The sequence below is a fragment of the Labrus mixtus genome, chromosome 3 (assembly GCF_963584025.1).
Source record: "Labrus mixtus chromosome 3, fLabMix1.1, whole genome shotgun sequence".
In the NCBI taxonomy this organism is placed as follows: Eukaryota; Metazoa; Chordata; class Actinopteri; order Labriformes; family Labridae; genus Labrus; species Labrus mixtus.
Window position 1 is genome coordinate 31,986,971 of NC_083614.1, and position 18,731 is coordinate 32,005,701.

Here is an 18,731-nt window from a genome sequence, read left to right on the forward strand (position 1 = left end):
GTGTATTTTCTATGTGTATTTTCTATGTGTATTTTCTATGTGTGTTTTCTGTGTATTTTCTATGTGTGTTTTCTGTGTATTTTCTGTGTATTTTCTATGTGTATTTTCTATGTGTGTTTTCTATGTGTATTTTCTGTGTGTTTTCTGTGTATTTTCTATGTGTATTTTCTATGTGTGTTTTCTATGTGTATTTTCTGTGTTTTCTATGTGTATTTTCTATGTGTGTTTTCTATGTGTATTTTCTATGTGTGTTTTCTATGTGTATTTTCTGTGTATTTTCTACGTGTATTTTCTACGTGCGTTTTCTACGTGTATTTTCTACGTGCGTTTTCTACGTGTTTTTTCTACGTGCGTTTTCTACGTGTTTTTTCCACGTGCGTTTTCTACGTGTTTTCTACGTGTGTTTTCTATGTGTATTTTCTACGTGTGTTTTCTACGTGTTTTCTACGTGCGTTTTCTACGTGTGTTTTCTACGTGTGTTTTCTGTGTATTTTCTACGTGTGTTTTCTACGTGTGTTTTCTACATGCGTTTTCTACGTGTTTTTTCTATGTGCGTTTTCTACGTGTGTTTTCTACGTGTGTTTTCTGTGTATTTTCTATGTGTATTTTCTACGTGCGTTTTCTACGTGTTTTTTCTACGTGCGTTTTCTACGTGTTTTTTCTATGTGCGTTTTCTACGTGTTTTTTCTACGTGTATTTTCTACGTGTGTTTTCTACGTGCGTTTTCTACGTGTTTTTTCTACGTGCGTTTTCTACGTGTTTTTTCTACGTGCGTTTTCTACGTGTTTTCTACGTGTGTTTTCTATGTGTATTTTCTACGTGTGTTTTCTACGTGCGTTTTCTACGTGTTTTCTACGTGTATTTTCTACGTGTGTTTTCTACGTGCGTTTTCTACGTGTTTTCTACGTGTATTTTCTACGTGTTTTCTACATGTGTTTTCTACGTGTGTTTTCTACGTGTAGTTTCTACGCGTGTTTTCTACGTGTTTTCTACATGCGTTTTCTATGTGTGTTTTCTACGTGTAGTTTCTACGCGTGTTTTCTATATGTGTTTTCTACGTGTGTTTTCTACGTGTGTTTTCTACGTGTAGTTTCTACGCGTGTTTTCTATATGTGTTTTCTACGTGTGTTTTCTACGTGTGTTTTCTACATGCGTTTTCTACGTGTAGTTTCTACGCGTGTTTTCTATATGTGTTTTCTACGTGTGTTTTCTACATGCGTTTTCTACGTGTATTTTCCACATGTATATGGTTTAGAAAGATTTTAAGATTATTTCCTGATTATGTATTCTTCTCATATCTATTGTAGCTTGATTATTCATCCTTACTATTTATTTTACCTACTGCACAGCATTCTATTTGACATAATTCTGTGCAGTGTCTGAACCGTCTCAGAGCAGCTGGAGTAACTTTGTTTTTCATTAGAGCTGTGGACTTTCTCTATGTCTGTGTTTCTGTTGTTCTCCTTTGTGTATCTGTTGTGTCTCGATGCCTGCTGCAGATCTTATTTCCTTCGGGATAATAATAAAGTTGAAGTTGCTGCTGTGACACACACACACACACACACACACACACAAACAAACACACACACACACACAAACTTTGACTCCCTTTCAGTCTTACCTCACATGACTTTGGAGAAAGCATCTTCCTGGTTTCCCACAGTTCTTTGCACGGTTGAAGGCACTAAACATGAAGAAATAAAAATAAAGATTTAATACAAGTGGATGAAAAAACACCAAACTAAAACTTAATATCAACTCTAATATGTAATTGTTTGATTTGTAAAGAAGTAGAATTGATATAAGATTCTGTTCATTATTAGGCTACAACCTGCTGCTGGTAAGGTTTGCTTAGGTAATGAAATCCGCCAAATTGATTTCCCAAAATGTCCAACACTTTTCAATAGCAAAGGTTTAAAGAAAAAGTTTAAAACAAGGATGAATGGCAAACTGTCAGAGGGGTTTTCACAGTTGCACAGACAGAGGTCTAAGTATTTCAGCAGGTAGGAAACACAAACTCCTAAAGCACACACTCATCTGGTTTGCCACCTCAGTGAACTGGTGAATGATGGCTCTTACAAAATTAAAACCAGACAACATATAAAAACTGCGGTTTCACCTCCAGCCTCCCCCCCCTCCCTCCTCACTCTCTCTGACTCCCTCTCTCCGTCTGCTTCCCTCCCTCTGCTCCCCAGTGTGCCTGGCTTCAATCAATTCTACAATTTATTCCATCTCAATGATTCCAAGAGAACAAACAGAATCAACAAAGAGCCGTAAAGTTTTCATCTTTTTGCACAAATAAATCAACTATTGTTGGATGAGAAAGGGTCTCCACCAGAAGCAGTTTGAAAACAGGCTCATTAGCAGACTGATGACAATAACTATTACATGGCTGTGTTAAATACTTTATTCTGATTTGCCAATCGCACAGAGCAGCGGTCTGCTATCCCTCGATAGCAGACAGTCATTAAGAAGAACAAACCATTACTAAGAGAACATGATGATAGACGTCTGTTTAATTTGAGGTTGGTTTGTTTACTCTGGGGGAAATGAGAGAGGTGAGGATAACAACGATAAGACTCAAAAACTGCAACTATAGTCGTTTTCACATATGCACTCTGGATAATATCTAGATATTTACAGGAGGACTTCTCCGGAGATTCTCCCGACCTAGCCGTTCACATATGCTCCTCACAGCGGGGGACTTTTCCTGTCAGAGGAGGGGGGGCGGGGGATTTCCTGAGGTAAGACGTGACGTAAATAAACAACGTGGAAGTAGCGGCCGAAGCAACAGAGTCCGCTACACGACACTATAATGAGAATATCTGTCTTTATATCAATGCTTTGTGTAATCCAATGGAATGACAACATCCAGAAAAGAGAGGAGAACAACATACTGACGAACAGAAAACAGAATGCAGACGTTTAATTAGAGCACGGAGATCGTAGTGGTCGCGTGCAGACACTTTAGGCAGTCACTATATAAACATCATTCTCTTTCTATTGGCTCGAGTTGAAATCTCCGGAGTATATGCTGCCGTGTTCAGACATCAGCTCACTCGGATTTTCTGTGGATAAAAAACGAGGAGTCTGTCCGGAGAAACTCCGGGTAAAGTCTGCGCGGAAAATGCGGCTGTTTGCGTTCACTCCAGAGTTTTTCAGGAGATTTCTGTATGTGTGAAAAGGGTTTTAGATAGAGAAATCTACAAAACTGTAGATGGCACATGAGGTAAACACAGAACAGTATGTTGTATGGGAGGAGTTTAAAGATAACATTTTGCAGAGTCATTAATTTAAGAAGTGGGGAAAAAATTGCATATTTACATTAATTTCTGCCCCAATCCTAATCAAGTCTGTTTTAAGCATTTAACCCTTTTGTTCTGTAGGATTCAGATCGGATGAGAAAGAAACGCAAAGACAAAGGTGCTGTATGACATACCATGAATAGTGACAGTATAAAAACTGTAATGCAGCATTTTCTGTCCATTAATTTTAAGATTTACTTTATTGATCCCTGCAAGGGGAAATTTCTGTTTTTACACTCATGCAACACACACATAGGCTGAAATATACACACATGCACAAACAGGAGAGATGGAGAGATGTCAAGGTGACGGAGCTGCCCACAGCACCACAGACTCTCAACTCTTAAGAGACAAATTGAGAGAACTGGTACATAAAGTGATTGTGCCCTTTCCTGCTGCTCTGTAAGTGAATCATGCATTCCTCCTGGAGCCTGGATATACTGGATACGAGGAGACAGGGAGATAATACAGACACACCCTACACACACACACACACACACAGTGTTGTAACCAGATCCTGAAAAGTGATGTGTTTCTTCAAGCAGCTCTCGACCATGTGCTGCTCAGGTTGTCAAAGACTCCCTGAAAACACCTCACACACACACAAACCAACACACGGCCCACGTTCTACTCCCCCCCCCCCCCCCCGCCTCCTCCTCTGCCGCCACTTTGATCAGTTATGAATCTTGGACTCAATCGGCAATCATCATCAATCATCGCCTGATAGACGATGTAAGCCTCTGGGAACAAAAAGTGAATTTCTCTGTGATTCTGGTGAAGCCAGAGGTTGGTGTAAAAATGACTTCCAGCTAAGACTTCCTTTAAACGCAGTCGATGCTTTGTCATGCCCGTTCACCTGTTGAGTCTCAGTTTAAAACAGTAGAACATAAGCTAGACAGCGGCTTCACTCCAGCTCATGTCGGCAGTATGAGCTCAAAAAAGAAACTACCTTCAATGTGATTTACTTGCAATTAAGGGGTGTCAAGTTTGCCGTCATAACATCATGATGCAGATTTGTGTAAAAAGTAAAAAGTCAAGCTTGGTCAGGTCTGTCATCAAGAGGAGAAGAAAAACAACTTTTAAAATGTTGGTTGAATGGAAGTCGTTTCTACGTCTGTAAGAGAGATTCATAAATTACAGAATTGTTTATTCCTTTTCTTTAATTCTTCCCCCTCTTCTATCTTTTCTCACGCTCCGGTCTTGTTGTCTGCTGTTGTCACTTTAACACTTTTCTTCGTCTCGTCCTTCGACCTCTGCTCCCTGTGCTGCATTTCTCCTGCTTCCTTTTTCCTCACCTCAGTGTTTCTCCTGTTCTCACTCTGTTCTCCCTCACTGGTCCTCCTCTACTCAAAGGGTTAGACTTCCACAACCATTTACAGAAAGTCATGAACACTTTGCCAACATAAAAATGGTACATCCTGGTACCTTTGTTGTGGAGTTGTATTTTATAAAAAAAAGCACTGAAACGTATTTTAATGGGTAACATGTAGAATCAGAAAGTCATGTGGAAAAGCAGGCTGCTCTGAAAACCACATCTATGTCTAATCTTGATTGTTAAAACCACATATTTTTAAGCTTGGTTTGCTTTTCACGTTTCATTTCACACCATTAGGCCTCTACTGAGTTAAGTTGAGCAGAGATGGGAGCTCATTTTAGTGGGGGAAAAAACTAAACCAATATTCTTTCCTTGAACCTCCTGTATAGAAATTTAGATTTGCTGTAGATGTTGTTGCTGTGGACAAAGCATCACATTTATCTCCTTGCTGATTTTATCCTCTACATGTGGAAGTTGTTTGTTTGTTTTTTTAAATGAAAGATCTCATCCTGCCTCCTGTAAAAGCCAAACATTTCACTTACAGCAGATCTTTTGCTGTGGAAAATGTAAACCAAGTCTGTTCTCGTAGAAATCTCCTCATCTTACACCATACAGTGATTTCTGACTTTAGATAGAACCATGAAGAAATAATCATCTTGTACCTGATGGTCTTGTTTGCTTTTGTAGGTCATACAGAGGTATCTGTATTAAGTTCAGGCTGTCCTCTCAGGAGCTTTAATGTCACCTCAAAGCTTCTATAAATACAGTCAAATATCAAACGTTTCATAGATTTAATTAGATGTTTATCGATGGTCATTATTCTAATGTCAAAATCTAAAACTCATTTTGACCCCCCGGCTGTAAATGACCTGGGCAAAGCCTAAAAACACGTGGATGTTATTTGCTCAAACTGACCTTAAAAGCAGGACACTGTTTATAATCTGTCCCAAGAGATCACGTTGTACACAGGGGGATTCGGATGTGGACCGTTGTTTTGTTAAAAGCTTTGAGTCCTTTTTCCTGTCATTGTCTCTGCATGCTATCTCACTAAAACAGAAATGCCAACAAAAAAAACTGAGCAACAAACAAATCAGTCGATTAAATACGAGATAGGAATAAAAGTTAACACCTCTATTCTATGTAATTATTATGATTGTTGTTTAAAACTTACAGTTTTTTAAGGTAAGGTAGAATAGAAAACCTGTAACTGTACTTACATTTTGACACAGTTATAACTTTAGTTTTATTGACATGTTTTGGCTTAAATGTCTTTTACATTCAGGAGAAGCAGCGTTCAGTTTCTATGCTCCCTATATCTGGAACAAACTCCCAGAAAACTGCAGGTCTGCTGAAACTCTCAGTTCTTTTAAATCCAGGTTGAAGACTCACCTGTTCACAGCTGCCTTTCATTAAACAGCTTTAATAAGATTTTAAACTTTAACTCTGCACTGTAACTTTTAACTCTTTTTATATTTTTACTTTATTTATTTCAATTAATTGCATTTGAATTATTTTTATTTGAACATATTTTCAGATTTAATAATTTCAGTGATTTTTAAATGTTCTATTTTAATGTTTATTTTCTTTCCTCTGTCATGATGCTTTGGATGTCTTGTGTGAAGCACTTTGAATCGCCTTGTTGTTGAAATGTGCGACATAAATAAACTTGCCTTTCCTTTTACATACAAATTTCTTTTTTTTTTTTTAAATTGACAAAACTGACATATAGACTACAAACAGACTACAACCAGCAAATACATTGCAAAACTACACCTAAGAAAGGACAAAGGCCAAATTTCTATTTGGAGTTTTGTTTTATTTTTAAATTATATAGTTATTGTTTTTTTTATTGTAAAATTGTTCTTTCTTTTTATCTATTCTAGCCTGCGGGGCTTTTCTAAAGCTAAACTTTTATATGTAACACTTTTATCTGTTTTTCTTATGTGATTAATGTGAATATTTATTTAACACCTAATGGAGAGACATGTGAGAACGGGGAGAAAGGGGAGATGCAGCAAATGGATTCAAACTGAAAACACTCGCGGTACGCACCTTACACTCTCAAATATCACTTGGCTGTTGTAAATCACGGAGAAGTACTGTATTTGTGTAAGAGGAGCTGAGAGACGAATAGACACTTTGGCCTTGAAGGCGACACGATGAGTTATGTGTGTGTGAGGGAGAGAGAACGGTAGACACAGCAGAGGTCAGAGGTCAGAGATGTTACTGTTTAACACACTGTAACAACAGAGCCCAGATTAATGACCAAGGTATGTGTGTGCACAGTTTGCACAGCAGCTCCTCAGATATCTGTATAATAATTAATCACACACACACACACACACACACACACACACACACACACACACACACACACACACACACACGCACACACGCACATCCTCTCCTGCTGTTTTATGGCCTCACCTGCCACGATAGAAGGATGACAGCCACACTCAGCGAGAGGGAGAAAAGGAAACGGGAGGGGAGGAGACGTGTAGTTTCAGAGAGGATAGAGAGCGGGACGCAGTGAGTGTCAGTTGAAAAGGAGAGAGGAGATGAAAGACAAATAGTGAAACAGGTCCAGAGAAAAAAGGAGAAAGAGAGACAAAAGAAAGACCAGATGTGCTCTCTCTCCGGCTCCGCACACGGTCAGCAGCTCAGTGTGTGCACTGTGAAAATCGATTTATGCTTTATAGCCTGTCATCGGTTCTTCTGAGTTATTTTCATATTTTCTAACCTACAGTACAATCAGTGCATGCAGTATTTTAGATTAAGTATCAAATCACAACATTTGGTTTCAAAATCAACGTGATGTTTAAACACTGAAACAATATACAACTTTTTTTTTGTTTTCAATCCCCTAACTTGAAAAATATAAACATGTTTTTCTACCATTGATTATTGAACAAATGACCCCAAATATATGCCTTTAAAAATATATATATATATATCTTTATATATATATATATATATATATATATATAAAGATATATATATACCCTTTTTCACCAATAAATTAGTAGAAAATACCAGTTTGGAGTATCTGAAGATTTTAGATAAGGAAACATTTCAGTAAGAACAAAATATTAACGGTTCAACACCCAGTCCTCCTGCAATTCTCAAGTTAGACCCTAACCCTTTTTTAATTAATTTTTTTAAATATTTGCAGGCCTTCACTTATACCAGTGCTTCTCAAAGTGTGGATATAGAATAGAACTTAGACGGGCTGCTTAGGTATATCTATGGCCTGCTAGTTTTATTTATCCATATTCAAGTATCTCCTCTGAAAATAACTCTGTGAGTCATGACTGTCTACAATGGGTGTAACACCCGAGTCCCACTGTCTGTGATGTTTTCAGAGTTTTCAGAGTCCTATCTTCACTTTGTTTACATCGCCCGGACGGCCGGCTGACTCCTCCCCTCGCGTATAAAAGTTGTTTAATTGAGGGACTAGAGAAAAGAAGAATAACATACTGTACTCACTGCTTAACTGTGTTTCTAGATCACGCTCATTTCAGGTAAATTTACATGCAGTGTGAAGATACGAGCATAATAAAGATCGCTAGCATTAGCATGCTAACACAACAATGCAGCGCGAGTTGTTTTGGTTTCATGCTGGTGCTCAAGGGCGACATCTGCTGGATCAAAAAATCACATATAAAGCCTTTAAGGTCAATGAACTCCACACGCTCTGCACCTGTCACATAGTGTCTGTATACTCTGCAGGTGACCAGAGAGAGAGAGAAGGAGACGCCTGTGTAATGTTTTCATATATTTCTTAAATATTGTCAATAGAAGATTGAATGGAGGTGGGGGCATGACAGAAAAACCACTGACTTTTACAAAGCTTTTCCATCTTACTTGAAATTTTTTACAATTTGACTTTGTACACACTCAGACACACCGACTGCGGAGCGACCTGCTCAGAGACATTTTGACACTATTGAACCTCAAAACCCCTCAGCGAGTGGAAAACATTTGGAATGAGTGAGGAATAGAGAATGAAGAGTAAAGAAGGTCTTTGTCTTTGTTCTGCATGTTGACCTGTTTGTTGGTGGACATCCTGCTGCCTCACACACCTGGTACACATTACTATGTCTACTCCGTGTGTGTGTGTGTGTGTGAGACGGAAAGAGATAAAAGACGGCAGAGATCAACAGATGGAGGAATTGAGTGAGGGCTGTAGTTCAGTCTTTAGTGAACTAGCATGTGGGGGTTTTCCAGCGTCCATTGATGATGTGACACGAACCATATGTGTTGGAGCAACATCTGCCTGGTGTGTGTGTGTGTGTGTGTGTGTGTGTGTGTGATTGTACAGAAACGTTATGTTACAAAAGATCGAAGATTAGAACAACGCTTACCTGTCGTTGTCTTTTGAGGTGTTTTTCATCTCTTTCTCTAACAAATATTTTTGTCTTAAAGAAAATAAAATGTATCTTGTTTATTCAAACGTCCAAAATTGTTTCATTGTTTAGAAGAAAAGACGGGAAATTTCACAATATTAACCGTTTGCATATTTTTTCCTTGTTAAATATGAATCCTTGCAAACCTTTGTTCCTTAAAGGCTTTATATGTGATTTTTTGATCCAGCAGATGTCGCCCTTGAGCACCAGCATGAAACCAAAACAACTCGCGCTGCATTGTTGTGTTAGCATGCTAATGCTAGCGATCTTTATTCTGCTCGTATCTTCACACTGCATGTAAATTTACCTGAAATGAGCGTGATCTAGAAACACAGTTAATCAGTGAGTACAGTATGTTATTCTTCTTTTCTCTAGTCCCTCAATTAAACAACTTTTATACACGAGGGGAGGAGTCAGCCGGCTGTCCGGGCGATGTAAACAAAGTGAAGATAGGACTCTGAAAACTCTGAAAACATCACAGACAGTGGGACTCGGGTGTTACACCCATTGTAGACAGTCATGACTCACAGAGTTATTTTCAGAGGAGATACTTGATTTATATTATATTTAAGTGTGAAAAATCACAAATAAAGACTTTAAGTTTCATAGTGCACCATGTTTGGAGTGCGGGTGTGTGAGCAGACAAACTGACAAAGTGTAACAAATGTTAAAATCTCAGTGAGAACAACCTCGCTCAGTAAAGCTCAGAGTCGGGGTATGGACACAGAGAGGAGCTTAAGGGAGCAGGGAAAGTATCACCAGTCTTCAAAATAAGTCTCTTAAAATCTCTGTCAAAAGTTATGGAGTATGTTCCAGAGCCAGAAGGCGTTATTATGAGATCCTGCAGCTGAGTGTAGGTTGAGAAATACTTATATTTCGTTAGATTTGTCTTATTTAAGACCCTCAAATGTGGTTTATAAACATAATAAAAATGTAGCTCCCAAGTGAAAATATCTGAACATGAAACTGTCCAGAAGAGTGTTTATATCTCAACAAATCAAAAGACTACCTTTTGACTGCATCATGCCTTTTTTTTTCTCTGCAGCAGAATAGTCCAGATAAGGGCTGTAATGCACTGAAACAAGATATTAGTCTCAACCAATGCAGACAGAGTTCTTTTGTTGGCTGCTCGGGTTAGACTACATTAAATATTTTTTATTTTAAACCATGTTTTTATTAAGATTTTTAGAAAGTTTTACAGAATATAAAGTCAGACAGAAAAACAAACAAAAAACAAAACAGGGCTTACATTGCAGCACATTATGCTACATTGTATCACTAGCACAATAGAGGTAAGCGGTGAGCAGTAAAATCAGTTATTGTTCGGGAATTCTGTCCAGTCGGGCAAGATAATCAAAAAAAGGATGCCAGATGCTGAAAAATTTGGTGAGATTGCCCATCATGTCATACCGGATTTTCTCCATGTGCAGTACAGACTACATTAAATATTTGAGTATTATGACTTCTGTTTGTATTCAAGTAGGGATGTTATGATATCTCCTATACAATTAAAAAACATTACCAATAAGGACAATTTCAATCAGTTTAACAAAAACATATTTATATTTTCTTTTTTTTTCACAAAAGAGGGCGCCAACTTCTTTTGGCTTCTCTTGTTCAACATCAGCGGCTGAATATCTCGTCCATATCACTTTTTATCAAGAAAAAAATGCATTGTTTTATAAGTAACTATCAAACTTTAAAATTGAAAACTATTAATTATATACAATTTAAAATTAGGTATCGTAAGTCCCCATAACTCCTTCCTTTTTTTGTAAATTAGCCAGTTTTTCATCAGATAACAGTTAACTATAAAATGTAAACCAGGTAGGACCTTAATTGTAGTTATTGAAACTTTCCAAATGCCATCTTTCCAAATCACGTTTAATCATGTGCGTAAAACACAGGGTTCCCACTCTTTTCCAGAGATCATTTTCCAGGACTTTTCCAGGACATTTTCACTTCCATGCAGACTTCCATTCAATCTGCGTTGTGGATTAATGTAACAAATAAATACTTTTATTAACGTGTGGCGGTGAAAACGTCCAACCCTGTAGGAGAGTGTTGGAATAATTATCCAGGACATTTTACTTTTTCTCTCATTTTCCAGGTGTTTTCCAGTACTGGAAAACTAGTCAACTGTTTTCTAGGTTTTCCAGGTTTTCCAGGACGAGTGGGAACCCTGAAAACAGTATCTAAAGTGAGAGGCTACTGGGATATTGAAATATGCACAATGGTCTTTACTTTTAAGATTTAAAGGTTATAGTGAAGTCTTAGTCCAAAAATGTTGTAACAAGAGAAAAAGCTGACCTGGATATGTGGAAGAGAGTTCTTTATATCAGAGAAAATAGAGAAGTACATCATCAGCAAAAGGGATATGTAACGTTGGTTGGATTATGCCAAGGCTCAAGAGATGAAATAAATAATGACAATGTGATCAGATCACCTTCACGACTGCCTCGGCTTATTTTAAAATGGGGAGAGCTGCCGGTGACCACACTTGCGGTAAGTTTTGCATGAATTGTTTTGACCATGTTAATAAAATGAGGACCCGAACCCATGTGTTTCAATACACACCACTAAAAGGGCCATTCAAGGCGGTCCCAGCCTTTCTCTGCATCGACAGATAATAAAGCAGAAGACAGATTACCAGAAGACTCAAGAAAATGTAATAAGCAAAGTATATTGTGAACTGAAAGACAAATCCACTTTGATCTGGATGAAATAATCGAGGCAAGTAGTTCTCCAGATGATCTGAGATTACTTTAGGATTAATGTAACATCTGCATTTAATAAAGACAGAGGGCAGTAGCTGGTACCATTAGTTAGATCCTTTTCCTTTTTCAACAGGAGTGTTAGCAGAAAAAATGGCCCAAACTTTTAAATGGACCTTTAGGGTGCATACCATTAATTCCTGGTGATTTACCCTTATTCATTTTGGCTAACCGTTGTTTAGGTTCATCAAGAGACATCAGGGCACATATTTAAGAAGCTTCCCCTTTTTAGAGAGAAGTCAGATTCAGTTAATTCAGATAACTGTCTCTTTCCAGTGCTGAAGACTTGTTGTCTAATGTGTGCAGCTGTCTATATTAGGCATCAAATCTTTGATTAAATCGAACTGAGGATGATTTATTGTGATCCCAGTTTCTGATGTAATAGCCGCAATATTTGTAAATGAATGATTCTTTTTTAATTTATTTGCCAAAAGACAACTAGGGCAAATGCCATGAAGTAACGATGAAGTCTTCTGGGATAAGAGTAAATTAAGCTCCATTTTAGTATCTGCCATTAAGCCATTACAATCCAATGTGAGGGTAGAATTAATGTGTGTACAAAACCTCTCCCATCCAACAGGTTTTGAGATTTTTAACACAAAAACACTGATGTTGGCCTTTAGGAAGAATGTGCAGCGTTTTGATCCAGTAGATGTCTTCCTAGAGCACCGGCATGAAACCAAAACAAACTGCTGTTTGGTGACAACTCTGAAGCCTCCGCTCTCCTCCAGAGACACACCTCAAACCACCTCTCCACTCGCGTTCACATGAAGGAGTTATCAATTAGAACGAACCTTAATAAAGAACCATCAAGCACAAGCGGTGGACACAATTGTCCTTTGGCTCGAGCTGCAGTTGCTTGTTGTGTTAGCATGCTAATTAGAGCTGGGTATTGTCCACAACCTCACAATTCGATTCGATTTTGATTTTTTTGGGTCACGATTCGATATTACACATACATCAGAGAAATACGGAGATAACTCCTCACAATACCTTCTGATGTTTGTTAAATAATTTTGTGTTTGTATTAGTTTAAAACAAACTGACTCAAAAATGTATTTTATCGTTGCATTATTCTTTAATAAACAAAGAATAAAACATGAAAGTACAGTATGATCAAAAGTGCAAAATTGTGCCTGACCTGAATTCACAGCACCCACAGCGCCCCCGGTGGAGAGAGGCGTCATTACAATAACAATTCACACTACCCACAGTGCCCCCTAGTGGAGAGAATCGATCTCAGGATTTCCCTGAATCGATATTGAATTGGGAAATTAATAATTGTAATGCATTGATGAATCTAGTTTTTTTAACCAGCCCTAATGCTAATGTTAATGCTAGCACACTTTAGTTAGCTCGTAGCTTCATATTGTACATAAAGTTACACAGAATGAGCGTGATCTAAAAACTCTTACTAACATCCAAATAATCAGTGAGTATGTTCTTCTTCTTCTCTCTAGTTCTTGACTAAAACAGCTTTTATACAAAAGGCCGTCCCGTCCATGTAAACACGGCTCTGACAACAACACAGCCAGCGGGACTCGAGCTTCTCCCTCATTGTAGACAGTCATGACTCAGAGACACATTTACACAGGACAGACTTAAACTAGACTAAATTTAGATTATAGATAAAGAAATAAATAGATAATTATTTTATTTATTATTATTATTATTATTTATTCTAAATAGATAATTTAGACTAAACTTGATTTCTTCTTTATTCATGTGTAAAATGCAACACATTCTGCCTCTAATGGTTTTTGCATGGAAAAAAAGTTATTAAATACCAAAAACTCATTTGAGATGCATCATCTGAGCAGCCTGAATGTCAATCAGATTGTTAAGTTTGGACCACATTGGTGCGGAGAAGAACTGATATTTCCATCAACTGAGACTACAACATTTCAGTCTTTCTCTTTGTAGTTTCTTATAATCTGTGGGGGATCTTGTTTACGTCCTTCTATCAAATATGTTTCTAATAGATTTACTAAAAAGAGTAAAACAGAACCCTGGGAGTATTTGTTAGCCTAATGAAATAAAACAAAGTGTACTTGGCCTTTTCTTTAATGCCCCCGAAGAGAATAATCAATAAAAGAAAGTAACCAGCCCCGAACATCTCCCAAATTCACTCCTTAACAAATACACATACCTTGGGAGCATTAAACAGTGCTGAGTTTTCTCCGCAGTACAATTCATTATTTTGATGAATTTTGGCAATTATGGCTCAGGACTGGGATATGTGCTTCTCTGTGCTAATTTATTTTTTTTGGCCTGCCGTGGTGACTTTTACAAATTGGGCTGTGGCCACTTTCAACAGACTGTAAAATAGTGAAATTAATAACCACAGAGAAGAGACTGAGCATGCCTGTGCAGCATCAGGCTGTCTGAGAGAGAAAAATTGTGGTTTCATACAACCTCAGGCCCCCACTGGTAAGTTTCAGAGAGTGTAGTTGGACGTCTGTTACAACATAGTGCCACACTGGTATTAACACATGTACAACAGCAAGGCACAAAGCCAGGGTGATAAAGTAAAGACATGGGTTTTAAGTTGAAGATATTTTCTCTTTCCCTCTTGTTTCTTTGTTGAACTTTAAACATCAGGAATAGAAACAAAGGAAGGGAGGAAGGAAGGAAGGAAAGGAAGAAAGGATACAGATAGAGGTCAGGTCTAGAGGTCAGAGGCTGTGTGTGTTTGTGTTCAAATATTTTTTCTTATCTCTGAAAAAAATGAAATCTAGCAGGATTGCTAGAAAGATTGAGTGCTGACTTGTCGAAATACTTGCTGTTTTGATTTCTGGCCCTTGTTGAATGTTTTTGTCCTCGCTCCAGATTGTTGTCTTGCTTACATTTTCCTCATGTATACTTTTGGAAAAGTTTGATTTTTATGTATTTATTTTTTAGATATAATCCCCCCTTAGTCTTGATTTATGTTTGAATTAACTTGTTCCTGTGTATTTTGCTGTTGTATGTTCATCCTCTATAAGATTTTGTACAAACATTTTTTGTATGTTTTAAATTTGTCGATAAAGACGGATGAAAAAAAAGTGTTTGTGTTTTCAAGAGAGGGTGTTATACTGTAGAGTTGAGGCTGATCCTTCTAAGAGGGACAGGCTGACCTAAACATACTCACACACTGATGATTTACGCTCCATGCAGAGAAAAAAGCTCAAACTCTCACGCCTGTTCCTTGCCTTTTAGCCTTTATTTATCCGTCATTTAAATTCTCAGAAAGGCTTGGAAATGCTACAAGAAGTAAAATATGACTCAGGTGTGCTTTCAGCCGACACCAGGCTTTTTTTATATATACGTCTGAACCTGAACGGAGAGTTCAGAAAACACATCGATACCAAACCAGACAGAATCTTTCAAGAAGTCATTAATATTGAGTGAGTTAAGGTCTGTGAGAAAAGGGATGGTGGACAGATATTTTGCACACGTCAAGGCAGCATTAAAGAATTTCTGATCTCAGGTACAGACAGCTTTAAAGATCAGAATTGGATTTTCCTCCTTTCAATTTCTCTCTCTTATTTTTAAATTACAAATACTGACGACATTGTCTTGAAATAAGTTTCCATCTGGTTCTGATTAAGACATGATGATCTGCATCATGGACATCCATGTTTAATTTTTCAACCAACTGTCTCTGTTTTGGACAATCAGCAGTCTAAAAACTCAAACAAGCTGCTACAGAGTGGACAGACTGGCAGCTAAAAATACACACAGCATGGAAACTCCTCTGAAATCAAACAATGGACACACACACACACACACACACACACACACACACACACACACACACACACACACACACACACACACACACACACACACACACACACACACACACACACACACACACACACACACACACACACACACACACACACACACACACACACACACACACACACACACACTAAAGTCCCCCGGCAGGCCATGTTAAGTGAATAAACAGGATACATTTTTAATCCAGTGGGGACGGATAATATGGATAAACTGAAGAGGTTATTGTACCTATAAAAACACAACCTTTGCAATTACACGAGCCGCGTTGTGTGTGTGAGGATTTCATGGACAAAGAAAGCAAGGACTCGCTCTATGCCGACGATATAGAGCGCCACAGGAATGAGTCCTAAACCCCTGAAGTGAGTTAGCATTTGAGCGCCATGGGGTCTAACGTCTAAAAGTCAACGGGGATTTTGAATGTGTTTGTGGTTAGACGCCTGAAATAAGGTCTGTGGTTAACACAAGCTGAAGAGATGTTGGTGTTTTGTTAGACCACATAAACTACGTTAGGTAAAACCTCCACTTGTGAAGTTTGAAGTTTTTACTCGTCTGGTTGTCGGGGACATTAAACGTCATCACGCTGGACACAGAGGGCGGGAACTCTCTCACTAGTCGGAGATGTCTCCTGTAGGTTTAATCTTTAGGTTAAGGTGAATATTATGTTAGTAAACTATTTATTAAGCTACGTGGATTAGTTTATCGGAGATCGTCTGAAGCGTAACGCTAGTGACGTCACAATCATCCGACCGTGGTGTAGTTAGCTTGTAGCATAACGTTAGCTTTTTACTTCTGTTGGCTTCAAACATCATAAAAATGGCGTTCATCTGTGAAGATTATCCTGCTGAACAAAACGCCTACGCTTCAGAAACGTGTGTTTGACACAGAGATTATTTTCTACAATGATCCAAAATCCAATGAAAACATCCCATAGGAGGATTCTCGTTAGACGCCATGGAGATGCTACTTCAGGGTTGGCCTACAAAAATACGTCACATGGTTTGTTCTCCAGTGCCAGTTCAAAGACAGGACTTGCCGTCTCCTTGCCGTCAGTGTAAATGTCATGGAGGCATGATGGTGGGGTGAAGCCGCCTCTGATGCCTCTCGGCATCGGCGATAGTATCACAGGCAGAAAAGTACTGTGTGTGTGATTGTCAGAGATGGGGACTCGAGTTGCACACAAATGTGACTTGAGACTTGAATTGGACTTCAAAATCGACTCAGACTCGTGGTTTTGGACTCGAGCCCAATCCTTTTTTATTATATTTCTGGCACTCAACGTTGTTTATTAACACATATGGCTAATAAACGGACAACGCTGTAACGCAATGTGAAATAATACACTGGGCCACCAGTGCTGCTGTTGTGTCAGGTTGTATTCTTCATTGACCATAGCCAAGTACTTCAGCTAAAACAACCCATTCGGCTTTACATGTGATTTTTCACACTTAAATATAATATAAATCAAGTATATCCTCTGAAAATAACTCTGTGAGTCATGACTGTCTACAATGGGTGTAACACCCGAGTCCCACTGTCTGTGATGTTTTCAGAGTTTTCAGAGTCCTATCTTCACTTTGTTTACATCGCCCGGACAGCCGGCTGACTCCTCCCCTCACGTATAAAAGTTGTTTAATTGAGGGACTAGAGAAAAGAAGAATAACATACTGTACTCACTGCTTAACTGTGTTTCTAGATCACGCTCATTTCAGGTAAATTTACATGCAGTGTGAAGATACGAGCATAATAAAGATCGCTAGCATTAGCATGCTAACACAACAATGCACCGCCAGTTGTTTTGGTTTCATGCTGGTGCTCAAGGGCGACATCTGCTGGATCAAAAAAATCACATATAAAGCCTTTAAGCACATATTGGAAATGTTAATCTCAAATGTTTTAATAGGTTATCCTGTTATATGAATTTAATTGATCAGAAACACCTGTAGGATGCAAATTTGAAATCCATGAGCTAATGAAAAAAAACATGAAGTCACAGAGCTCGTCTCATTAAATCTAATTCTGCCTCCAGCCCCCTTCTTATTTCTTGTAGCTTGTAACAATAAGTCTTTGTGCTGTCTTTCTGTTTTTTTTAAACGCACAGTCCAATTTGTACTGACGCCCGTGTCACAGCTACTTTCACTATTATTTCTGGGCTGCTTCTTTGCTCAGCAATTGGCTTAACCAGGAAGGTGTAACCCACAGAAGCTTCATGCCATCACCTCCAGTTCCACAGAAACTTTCCAAGGAGAGTTGCTATTTCAGTAGAAAGGACAAGAACCCTCACAGGAAACACAGCCGATCGTCAGTGTTACCAGGTTATCTCACCCCTGTTCTCTACGTCTCCCACGACTTGGTTTTTCAGGCTCTATGTAAGGGTTTTTGAGGAGCTTAAGTATGTGGTTAAGTTTGGGGTTAGTCACACTGATTCATGTTTTGGTTAGCCATCAGGAAATTGCATCATGCAGCACAAAGTTTGTGTGGATGCGTGTGTGTTTTTACCTGAGAGCAGCGTCGGTGGTTTTCACACCAAACCAGAACTTGGTCACTCTGGAAGAAAAGGAGAGGACGTGGATTAAAACAAAACACAGAGAAATAAAGGTTTCATAGACTAATCCAAATATTTAATGCATTCTGTCTTCATTCAAACCGTTCCTGTAATTATGGAAAGCAAAATATTTATTTTTATAAAAAAAGTCACCAAACTCGACAAGCAGAGCAAACATAACATGCAGACAGACTCACACTTAACCTTTGCCTTATTTACATAATTATCGTTGAGGTGCAAAAGTGACTGTGGCACATTGTGTTTGTGGTTGCTGAACCAGACGGAGAGCACGTCACCTGGTGAGATGTGTGTTTATGTGTGTGTGTGTGTGTGTGTGTGTAGTTACTGCTAAGTGAGTCAAGAGCACCAGGAAACGTGGCTGCTGTAACCACTGTGACAGAGGGAGACATCACTTCATGACCACAGAGACAAAGATGCGGATTAACCCGACTTCCACTTTTTTAACTGTTGCTCCAATCAAAATAAAACGATCTAAAAACTACAAGTGTTTCAGATTCTACCTGTGAAACTAATAAGTATAGATGGAGATTTATTGTTATTATTACATTGTTCATTTTGTTATTTTATATTTCAGTATGTTTG

General features: G+C 38.4%; 1 protein-coding gene across 1 annotated transcript in view; it reads right to left on the reverse strand.

Moving 5' to 3' along the window:
- The window catches only part of anos1b (anosmin 1b), a 57,325-nt gene that overhangs the window by 21,674 nt on the left and 16,920 nt on the right, over nucleotides 1-18,731 (reverse strand). Inside the window, exons 2-3 of the mRNA XM_061034593.1 lie at nucleotides 18,083-18,130; nucleotides 1,622-1,684 (exon numbers count right to left, since the gene is read on the reverse strand). Coding sequence (XP_060890576.1) covers nucleotides 1,622-1,684; nucleotides 18,083-18,130 — 111 coding nt within the window. The remainder of the gene's footprint in view (nucleotides 1-1,621; nucleotides 1,685-18,082; nucleotides 18,131-18,731) is intronic.